The sequence below is a fragment of the Rhizophagus irregularis genome, chromosome 8 (assembly GCF_026210795.1).
Source record: "Rhizophagus irregularis chromosome 8, complete sequence".
Classification (NCBI taxonomy): Eukaryota; Fungi; Glomeromycota; class Glomeromycetes; order Glomerales; family Glomeraceae; genus Rhizophagus; species Rhizophagus irregularis.
In genome coordinates this window covers 445,360-456,384 of record NC_089436.1, presented here as the reverse complement: position 1 = coordinate 456,384, position 11,025 = coordinate 445,360, and the positions used below count along the sequence as shown (strand labels likewise).

General features: G+C 24.8%; 4 protein-coding genes across 4 annotated transcripts; 1 reads left to right on the top strand and 3 right to left on the bottom strand.

Annotated features, from left to right (window-relative positions):
- Window positions 1-317: 317 nt before the first annotated feature.
- On the top strand, window positions 318-1,105 carry OCT59_028002 (uncharacterized protein; the record flags this gene model as incomplete). The annotated part of the gene is made up of 6 exons (XM_066147016.1): window positions 318-409; window positions 524-593; window positions 682-779; window positions 844-867; window positions 939-987; window positions 1,058-1,105. 6 exons carry the CDS (start codon window positions 318-320, stop codon window positions 1,103-1,105), a joined length of 381 nt encoding a protein of 126 aa, XP_065993772.1.
- Window positions 1,106-2,049: 944 nt separating this feature from the next.
- Window positions 2,050-2,687, bottom strand: OCT59_028001 (uncharacterized protein; the record flags this gene model as incomplete). Its single annotated transcript, XM_066147015.1, has 2 exons — window positions 2,050-2,289; window positions 2,364-2,687. The coding sequence occupies 2 exons, from the start codon at window positions 2,685-2,687 to the stop codon at window positions 2,050-2,052; spliced, it is 564 nt and encodes a 187-aa protein (XP_065993771.1).
- A 119-nt stretch (window positions 2,688-2,806) lies between these two features.
- On the bottom strand, window positions 2,807-4,144 carry OCT59_028000 (uncharacterized protein; the record flags this gene model as incomplete). Its single annotated transcript, XM_025329199.2, has 1 exon — window positions 2,807-4,144. The coding sequence occupies one exon, from the start codon at window positions 4,142-4,144 to the stop codon at window positions 2,807-2,809; it is 1,338 nt and encodes a 445-aa protein (XP_025176279.2).
- Window positions 4,145-4,723: 579 nt separating this feature from the next.
- OCT59_027999 (uncharacterized protein) lies at window positions 4,724-10,115 on the bottom strand (the record flags this gene model as incomplete). Its single annotated transcript, XM_066147014.1, has 12 exons — window positions 9,659-10,115; window positions 9,150-9,587; window positions 8,620-9,084; window positions 8,139-8,555; window positions 7,776-8,068; window positions 7,607-7,649; window positions 7,078-7,533; window positions 6,643-7,011; window positions 6,123-6,569; window positions 5,590-6,054; window positions 5,086-5,524; window positions 4,724-4,911 (listed from the first exon to the last, which is right to left on the bottom strand). Exons 1-12 carry the CDS (start codon window positions 10,079-10,081, stop codon window positions 4,724-4,726), a joined length of 4,443 nt encoding a protein of 1,480 aa, XP_065993770.1. The 5' UTR covers window positions 10,082-10,115.
- Between the last annotated feature and the right edge of the window lie 910 nt (window positions 10,116-11,025).

Below are 11,025 nucleotides of genomic sequence, written 5' to 3'. Positions count from 1 at the left end.
TATGCGTAATTTTGATTAATAAATTTATCTGATTTCAATGAACAAGTACGAGATCATCTGCAAAATTTTGTTAGTGAAACTGATGCTAATGAACAAGCAATTATGCATGAGATAAATCGCATGGCAAGAAAAATTATTTTATTTTTTGTATTAATTAATGGTGAGGGTTTTTTTTAGTTATTTACTTTTAACGAGACAACGAAACAGCTACTAATGTTTCTTTTTCTTCCTTTTTTTAGATGGTTTGCTCTTCGGGTTCTGACACATTATTGGAGAAAGGTAAGCTATTTTTTTTTCTTCATTATTTGTTTAACGAAATGAGCAAAACGATCACTAATGTTTTGTTTACAGTATTCTTTAGACAGCCAATTCTTTGGAGTATTCGGACACATGGAAAACTCGTTAAGGGGTGAGAAGGTTACTTTTTTAATTCTTTAACGAAATGGTTACTAACATTTTGTTATGTTTTTTTTTTATTATTTTTTATAAAAAAAATTATTCATTAATTTTTTTTATTATGTAGGAATCCAGGTCCGATTTTGAAGCATAGCTCCCTTCGATTCAAAGATTTAAAAAAATTAAATCCCAAGCAAGTATTCAGAATGTTTTGAAAACTACTTAAATATATTAAGTTTTTTTTTTTATAAAATAACATTACCTAACATTTTCTTTATTTTGCAGGAAACTGGTTCCAAAAGTAATCTGACGATTATTTCATTTTTATTTTTTTTAGCGGGTCTTTGGCACTTTGATTATGTGAATGGTGCTCTCTTAGGTAGGTATTTTTATCTTTATCGATTTTTGATTTTTTTCATTTATATACTAATTTTCTTTTTTTTTAAGTTTTTTTGGACATGTGGGAGTTCAGTAAGGAAAGGATTTAATTAATATATTTCTTTCAATGAAAAATTTTTTAACATTTTATTCATTCTTTTTAGACGTTCGAAGCCTGGATTTTTTGTTGAATTTTCTGGAGCATATTCCTTGGTGGGTTTCTTTTTTATTTTTTATTTTGACGAAACTTACTAATGTTTCGTTATATTTTTTTATTTTATAGGCGACTAGTTTTTCGGATACTAGGATGCGTACAATCATGGAATTTTAGTGGGTATTTCAGCAATCTTTCTTGAATTTTTTATTTTAACATTTAACGAAAGTTACATTTCATTTTTATTCTTTTTTTTAGACAGCCAATTTTTCTGGACGCATGAATTTTGGTAGAGAGCTGGAATTTTTTAATCTATTTTAACGAAACATTCACTAATGTTTCATTTATTCTTTTTTGTAAACAGTCAGTTCTTCTTGGAGTATTTGGACGTGTGGAAACTCGGTAAGAAAGAGGAGGTTGTTTTTTAGTCCTTTTAATGAAATGATTACTAACGTTGCATTTATTTTTTTGTAGACAGCTTGGCTTTTTGACTATTTGGATGTGTGGGAATATGGTAGGATATTAACAGTTTTTAATTATTCTTTAACGAACCATTTATCTGCTTAAACTTTTTAATTACGCTAACAATTTCATTTTTTATTCTTTTTAGATGGATCTTCAGTTCTTTAGATGTTTAGATGAAAGTTATTTTTTTATTTAAATTATTTACTTTAACGAATGAGCAAAGGGCAAATGAAAAATGCCGTTGGACTAAAATTTTACTTTTTGTATAAGAACTTTAATATAGATGTATAGTAATGTGTTTAATATAATATTTGATTTTATTGTCATATTGTGACAATTATGTATATAAATTATTGCTTAATTGTAATGTAGTTTCTGCGTAGTCTCTACCTAATTATAACTTTAATTCGCTATGACTACTTAATGTATACTCTACCAGTACTCTACCTAACCATTTGATACGAACTGCTGCGGCTATGTTAAGTAAAAAGTAACGTAATCATTGTGATTTTACCGCCACAGATAGGTGGCAAAATTGTGGCACATTCGCGGCTTAGTCGTTTCAAATTTATTAGTTTCTGTAAAGAATTAAGCATTCAAGTATACTTTTCGTGTTGTATGGGCTAAGAAATACTGCAAATGTTCTTTTATTTCTTCTAAAAAAGCTGCTGATCTTCATTTACATGTAGGTGCATAAATTCAAAAAATTCAAAAAATTTATCACACTCTGAGCATCGTGACTTATGTTTTTCCAAACATTTTCCAAAGGCATATGGTAAACAATGAGAAATACAGAGATTATGTTGTGTTGTACCATCAGCATTAACCGCCAATTCTCTTTCATAACCACGACGCAAGTGACGCTTTAAAGTGTCAATTTTTCGCAATGCATTATTCTAAAAATATTAATAAAAGGTAAATTATAATATTTTCAAACTAAAATAATTTGTTTATTAAAAATTTTACTTACTAACTGATCTTTTTGTGAAAATGTATTGTGTGCAATAGCTATTAAAGACTCAAATGGAGTATAGCCATATTCATTACAGGTAAGGCAAAGTCCACCCATATCATTCCGATATTTGATATTATTACAATTTGCTAATCGGCCCAAAAATGATGTCTTTTTCATACCATTAGGAAAAGTTTCTTCAAATTTTTTCCACAGTTTGATTTTTTGATCACGCATATATAATATTGGTGATCCATTCTTATCCACCTGGTAAGAACTTTGCGTAACTATACTTTGATCTTGAAAAAACATTAAAATTTGCTTTTCTTTAATTTCAGACATTTGTTTAACAGTTCTTTTGGTTTTATTAGGCTTGGTGCTCCTGGTCCATTAAGTCTTGCATATTTTCGTGCAGAATTAATTATATTATTTCCTACCTATATGTAAGTATTTAGTTATTTTTAAGATTTATTTATAATAAATTCAATAAATATAATTTTTAACTTTACCCCAAACTTCTCATTGAGTTTTTTATATGTAAAATTTTCAGCAATTATTGAAAGAATCCTAACTTTTCCATCAACTCCTCTTTTATTTGCTTCTAAAGCTTTTTGTAAACTTTCCCAAATTTTTTCACTTTCGCTATTAGGTTGAGATTTCTTTTCCATTACCAATAACATTCCTGATTCAAAAAGTTTTACTAGATTATCCCTATCAGACGAAGGATCTGATGCTTTTGTCCAAAATTCAATTATATGCTTTTTTTTTACAAGTGGAGTGATATTGGTACAACCAGCGGCACAAAACATTGCTCGCCACGCGTTTAATTCTTTTTCTTGGAATTGGTAATTATTTGGATAAATTTGAAATAAAATTGTGGGAAATTGAATTATTGTATTAGTTTGTTTATACCAATTTGTAAATAAGTTTGACCAATCTAAAAATGTACTAGTAGCAATTTTACATTTTTTTATATTTTGCTCAAATATAAGATTCAATATATCAATATTTTCCCAATTATCACTTGTACAAGTGATTAAATTTTTACTCTTTTCTAATTTACTTTTTTCTAATTTATTCAGTTCTTCCAATTTTTGTTGAATATATGGATCAGTAATTCCGAATAAAGCCACTCCATCATATTTTTTGTGAATATCAATAGTTTCCCAAATTTTATTAGGTGTAGTATTCTTATTATGGTATAATTTAACACCTTCATTATAAATGTCTAAACTACATTCATCTTCTATGGATTGTACAAAAAGTGATTGTTTGCCTGCATATTTTGTTATAAGTGTAGAAAAATATCCTGGACTGGCACCATAATATCCTTCACGAGATGAAACACCAATTTTACTAACCACAATTATTATTTTATCTAAACGAATAAATATTGGAACAAATGAAACATCAGCTACTAACTCACGAACAATTGCTTCATTATCAAATCCCATAACAATTAATCCTGAATACTTTGTTGTTTTATTACCAAAAATTTGTACGTACATGTTATTAATAGCTGCATTCGCTGACGCTTGAATTCCAGAATCTTTACCATCACAAACACAACGGAAACATGGATTTTGTGTTTGCCCATCATTAAGAATTGTTATTGCAAAATTTTTACTGTTAAGACAACAATTAACAGACATAAATAGTCGGTAAGGTATTGGATTAAAGTTGGTTTGAGCAAATTTGCATGGTTCCCACCAATTTCGTGCATGTATTCCATAGTGTAAATCTTCTGAAATAATTCCCTTGGCCAGAAGGGTTACTTCATACTGTTTTGTTTTGCTCATTGAGGCAGTTTATATAGTAAAGAACGCAAAATTCCAAAAATTTTTTTTTTATTAATTACGAAACCCATTAAATTAATTATAGTTTGCTGATCATTTTCTCTCATTGAGTGCCGATCTGTCCCTTAAATATGTAATATGTTCTTCTACATTTTACTAATAAAGAAATACTTTTATCAATTAAAAAAATAAATAAAATAAATATGAAAAGTTTTATTTGTAGCCACCAATTATTAGGATAATAAGCCACAAAAAGTGGAATAATTGATGATGCATAACAACAAAAAGTCTCATTTCAAAAACTGTGTTAATTTTATTGCTCAATTACAAACTGATTTTATTTATGTAAAAAAGTTTACACATACTCTATAATCAATTAATCAGTATTAAACAAAATATAATGAAATTCATATTTAATATTTTATAAAAATAAATATAAAAATAAATAAAATATATTGTTATGATAAGCAAAAAATAAGTGATAATTCTTGTAATTCCATTTTTCTCTATTGATATTTTAAAATTTTAACAAGTTTCTTATTAATAGAAAGTTGAAAATAAAAAGATTTAAGTGTATATAATTTACTCTGTAAAATCAAATGCAAGTCCTTCTGTATAAGGATTAAGTAACCGAGATGTGTAAATAGCTTGTGAATGAGTAATAGTTAATTGGCTGCTTTCCTTATATTCTCTAAGTAGATATTTTTCTGCTTTTTCAATTTCATCTGTCAAACAATATATACTTATTGAAAAAACATTTGGTCTATTATCTGGATTTGAATCCCAACATTTTTTCATTAGATTAATATACCGATTTGATTTCAATTCAGGTATTTCAGGTACTTCAGGTCTAATTCCATTACATATATCTAATGCTAATAAACTATCATGTGTACGATTTTCAAAAGGTTGTCTTCCAGTTATAATATAATACATAACCATACCAAAACTATATATATCTGCTGCTTGAGTATAAGGCTTGCCTCTTAATACTTCAGGAGCTACATAAGGCATAACTCCATAAATTTTTGTTTCATTTTTATTACCAACTTCTCCACATAATCCCATATCTGAAATATATATACCTAAAGGAATAGTTCCAATATACTTATCATTACTAACTAAAATATTTCCTATATGAAAATCACGATGAACCATCTGGTTTTCATGAATTTTTATAAGACCACTATATATATTTGAAAGTAATTCATATTTAACATGACAATCAAAATCTTTATAGAAATAATGCATCCAATTATTAATACTTCCATATTTTGCATATTGAAGAACTATAATATAATTTTTTGTAATAGGATTTTGAGATATTCCATATATTTTAAGAATACTATTATAAATATTACATTTAATTGAATATGCTTTTACCTATATAAACATAAAAAAAAAATCAATATATTAAATAATTATTTTAAAATTTAAAAATTTCATACCTCATTTAAAAATTCATTAATTTTATTATGTGATTTATCTATACTTTTTAATGCAACCTCTTTATAATTAACATCTCTTTTATATATCTTATCATAATTACATTTTAATGGACCATCCTTCCATATTGCTGAATATATTGTAGCGAAACCACCTTTACCAATTACTTCAATATAATCAAACTGATTGTATGGTATCCATTCAAATATTATATCTTCATAATTATTAATTTTCAAATGCATTTCTCGAACAAAATCATTAATTTTTTGGTTTTCACTCCAATTTGTCAAATTATTATGTATATAATTTATTTGGCATGAATTACAACATTTCCCTCCTAAACCAGTCATATCAGTACTATATAGTTTGTAACATCTATTACAACACTGATTATTTTGAAAAACTAAAATATAATTGTTTGTATTTGGATTTTGAGACATTCCGTATATATCATTATAATTGTTAGCCTATTAAATATAAATAAAATTATTATTTAAAGTAAAATATTTAAGCTAGATGTAAATAACTTTCATACCTCAATAAAAAATTCATTGATATCTAATGTTAAGCATTTTAATACAACTTCTTCATAAGAATTCCTTATCCATTCCTTTCTATTTTTTTCATAATATAATGGACCATTCTTCCATATTGCTGAATAGATAATAGTAATATTATCACCAACTTTTTCAATTTTTTCAATATTAATAAACTGATTGTATGGTATCCATTCAACTACTATATCATTAAAAACATTTATCTTTATTTGCTTTTCTTGAATAAAATTATCAATTTTTTCATTTCCACTCCAATTTGCAAAATTATTTCGTATATAATTTATTTCACATAACTCACACCATTTATTTTTTAAATCACTATATGGTTTACCACATTTTTTACAATTCCTATTTTGAAGAACTAAAATATAATCATTTGTATATGGATTTTGAGTTATTCCATATATACTATTATATTTTTTAGCCTAATAAATTACAAATAAGTTAGTTATTTTCTTTGAATATTTAAGTTATTAAATTTACAAATAATTTTTATACCTTATTAAGAAATTTCTTAATATCTGATGCTAAGGAATTTAATATAACTTTTTTATTAGAATGTCTTATCCATTCCTTTTTATCATATCTATAATATAGTGGACCATTTTTCCATATAGCTGAATATGCATTATTAACAATTTTCTCAATTTTTGTAATATCAGTATGTGGTATCCATTCAACTATTATATGAGTCCAATTATTAATTTTTAATTGCATTTCTTGAATAAAATCATCAATTATTTTATTTCCACTTAAATTTGTAAAATTATTTTGTAAAATTAACCATGGGATATTATTTAAAACTATAAAATAATTTTTTGTATCTGGATTTTGTGATATTCCATATATACCTTTATAATTATTAATCTATAAATATAAATAAATGATTATTTGAAATAAAATGTTTAAGTTAGTATGTAAAAAATTCCATACCTTATTGGAAAATTCATTGATATCTAATGTTAAGCAGCTTAATATAACTCTTTTATAACATTTTCTTTTATATGATTTATAAATAAAATCAAATTTTAATGGACCATTTATCCATATTGCTGAATATATAATGGTAGCATTATTATTATTTTTTGCTATTTCTTTGATGTTAATAAATTGATTGTATGGTATCCACTCAACTATTTTATCCTTACGATTATTGATTTTTAATTGCATTCCTAAAATAAAATTATCAATCATTTCATTTCCACTGGTCCAGTTTTTAAACTCATTGTTAAAATAATTTATGCAACATGGCTTACACCATTTATAAATATCATTTTGATCTGTATACCATTCACCACATTTTTCACAATATTTATAATTTGATAAAACCATGATATATTCTTTGGCATCTGGATTTTGAGATATTCCATATATGTTGTGATAATTATCCTATATATATTAATAAGTATAAATGTCTATTATTTAAAATTATTTAAATTAAACTTATAAATAACTGTCATACCTTGCTGGTAAATTCATTAATATCCAAATATTTTAATATAACACTTGTATAATAAGAGTTTCTTATCCATTAATTATTAATGTATGATAATGGACCATTCTTCCATATTGCTGAATATATAATAGTAGCATTGTTATTATCTTTTGCAATTTCTTTAATATTAATAAACTGATTGTATGGTATCCATTCAGCTTTATTATAATAATTTTTTTTTAATTGTATTTCTTGAATTAAATCATCAATTTCTTTATTTCCACTCCAATTTGTTTGACATAAACACCATTTATTATGTATGTTTGTATATTGCTTACTGCATTTTTCACAATATTCATCCTGTGAAACTATGATATAATTTCCTGTATCTGGATTTTGAGATATTCCACACATTAAAGAACAATACTTACAAAAAATAGAGGATCTATCATATACTTCACGATTGTTAATCATCAGTATATCTTTAACCTGTTTAATGTAAATAAATTATTATAATAAAAGAAAAGAATTTGAATCAAACTTAAAATGATTTTTATACCTTATTAAGAAAATCATCAATCATATTTTGTGATTTATTTAATGTAGTATATGTAACTTTTTTAGGTTTTCTTATTATTTCCTCTTTAATAGAATTATAATAAAATGGACTATCATTCCATATAGCTGAATGTATTGTAAGTAAATCATTTTTTTCAATTTCTTTAATATTAACAAACTGATTGTATGGTATCCACTCACATATATTTCTATCATTTTTATCAACTGTTAATTGTAATTTTTGAATAAAAATATCAATTTTTTCATTTCCACTTGTCCATTTTGTAAAATTATTTTTTAAATAATTTTTGTGATATGTCTGACACAATACATTTTCATATAATCGATTTTCTAAAACAATAATGTATTCTTTTGTATTTGGGTTTTGAGATATTCCATAAATTTTGTAATTTTTACCCTATTAAATATAAATAAAGTTATTTATTTAAAGTACTTGAGTTAAATTTGTAAATAATCCATACCTTATCAAGTAATACATCAATAATATTTTGTGAATTGTTAAAACATTTTATTGTGACTTTTAAATTAGGATCTCTCATCCATTTCTTTTTATATTTATTATAATATAATAAGCCGTTACTCCACAATGCTGAATATATAGTTTTATCATTAACTTTTACCATTTCTTTAATATTAATAAATTGATTAAATGGTATCCATTCAACTATTTTATAATAACTATTTTCTAATTGCATTTTTAAAATGATATCATCAATTATTTCATTTCCACTGGTCCACACATTTTCAAAATAATTTATGTGACATGGTCTACACCATTTAATACATTCATTTGTATATTTTTCACCACATTTTCCACAATATTTATCTTGAACAATGATATATTTTTCTGTATCTGGGTTTTGTGATATTCCATATAATTCATGTAATCTACTTAATCTAGTACAGGATTTTTTATATTTTTCAGCCTATTAAATATAAATAAAGTTATTATATTAAACATTTAAGTTAAATTTACAAATAATTCTCATACCTTACTAAGTAATTCATCAATAATATCTTGTGAATCATTAAAACATTTTAATGCAACTTTTATATTAGGATTTCTTATCCATTCCTTTATATTGGTATTATAATACAATGGGCCATTATTCCAAATTGCTGAATATATAGTAGTATTGTCATCAACTTTTTCTATTTCTTTAATATTGATAAATTGATTAAAAGGTATCCATTCAACTACTATATCATTAGGTATAATTTTCAATTGTACTTTTTTAATGATATCATCAATTATTTCATTTCCACTGGTCCAGTTTTTAAATTCATTTATAAAATAATTTCTGTAACATGGCTTACACCATTTATTATATACTCTTGTACATTTTTCACAATATATATCTTGTAAAACAATGATGTAATCTTTTGTATCCGGGTGTTGAGATATCCCATACATATAATATGTTATATTCTATTAAATATAAAAAAGTTTATTATGTATATTAAATTATTTGAATTAAACATATAAATAATACTTCATACCTTAATTAGAATTTCATCAATTATATTTCGAGAGTTGTTTAAACATTTTAATACAACTTTTATATTAGGTTTTCTTGTTAATTCCTCTTGACTAATATCATAATGTAATGAACCATTATTCCATAATGCTGAATATATAGTAACAGCATTATCAACATTTTTTTCTAATTTTTTAACATAAATAAATTGATTATATGGTATCCATTCAATTATTAGATTATGAGAATATTTAAAATTTAATTGCTGTTTTTGAATGAAATCATCAATTTCTTTATTGCCACTTGTCCATTTTGTAAAGTTATTCTTTAAATTATTTATTAGACATGATCTACACCACCATCTTTCAATTATACGAATACCATAGTATGTGTCATTTACATAATCTTCACCACATTTGTTACACAATTCGTAATGATATAACATTATTTATTCTTTCATTAATTTATTTAGTTTTTTTTAAAAAAAAAAATTTCAAAGCGCTAAACTTCGTGTTATATTTTTTATATATTTATAATGTTTTACCTCTACACAATGTAAAATTTTAAATATTGTTTCCAATATGGTTGAAATCGATGTCAATCATGCAACAATTGCACAAAAAAAATATGCAAGCAGATCATTGATCATATGATATTTGTCCTAATTTTTATATATCTCTCTTTTATGTGATAAAAATAAAACAAGATTTAATATATTCTCTTTGCTGATGTACAATAGACTTCAACGACTTAGACGTAAGACGAATACATTTACGTAAATATTACTCTAAAAATTATTTGAAAATAACTACTACAAAAATCTTTTTCATATGAAGTATTTCACAGATCGGCAACATACAGATTATTTTAAAATTTTTTGTTGAACTAAACAATATACAGCCCATAATTCTAAAAAGCCCCATAGTTTACACTGAAACCGTAGGACAATTTATTTTGTCTGAGGATCTGCAAGAAAATCTGCAGGTGCCGTTTCACCATCAATTAAATAAATCACCTCATTTTTACTAAATCTCATTCGTTCTTTCTACGTATTTTACCTTTCCACTATTTTTGATGTGAGTTATTTATTTTATTTTATGTGAAGTTGGATAGACAATTAAACAGGATATATACCCTCGAAAGGGATTTAATTTTACTTCTTGCTATCATCCATTACAGAACGGATCCAAACTTCTATTTAAAGGGCAGACTAGTCTAATCCTATGCTACTACCAACAAAGGAACAGTATCCGAAGATAAAGAAGAAAAAACAATTAAATGTCAAGCACCAATCCGTATTTTCCTTTCAACCCATAGGGTTGCCACCTGTGAATACTGTAAGAGGTGGAATGATTTACACTATTTTAAGTTGTTAAAAAAAATAACGAA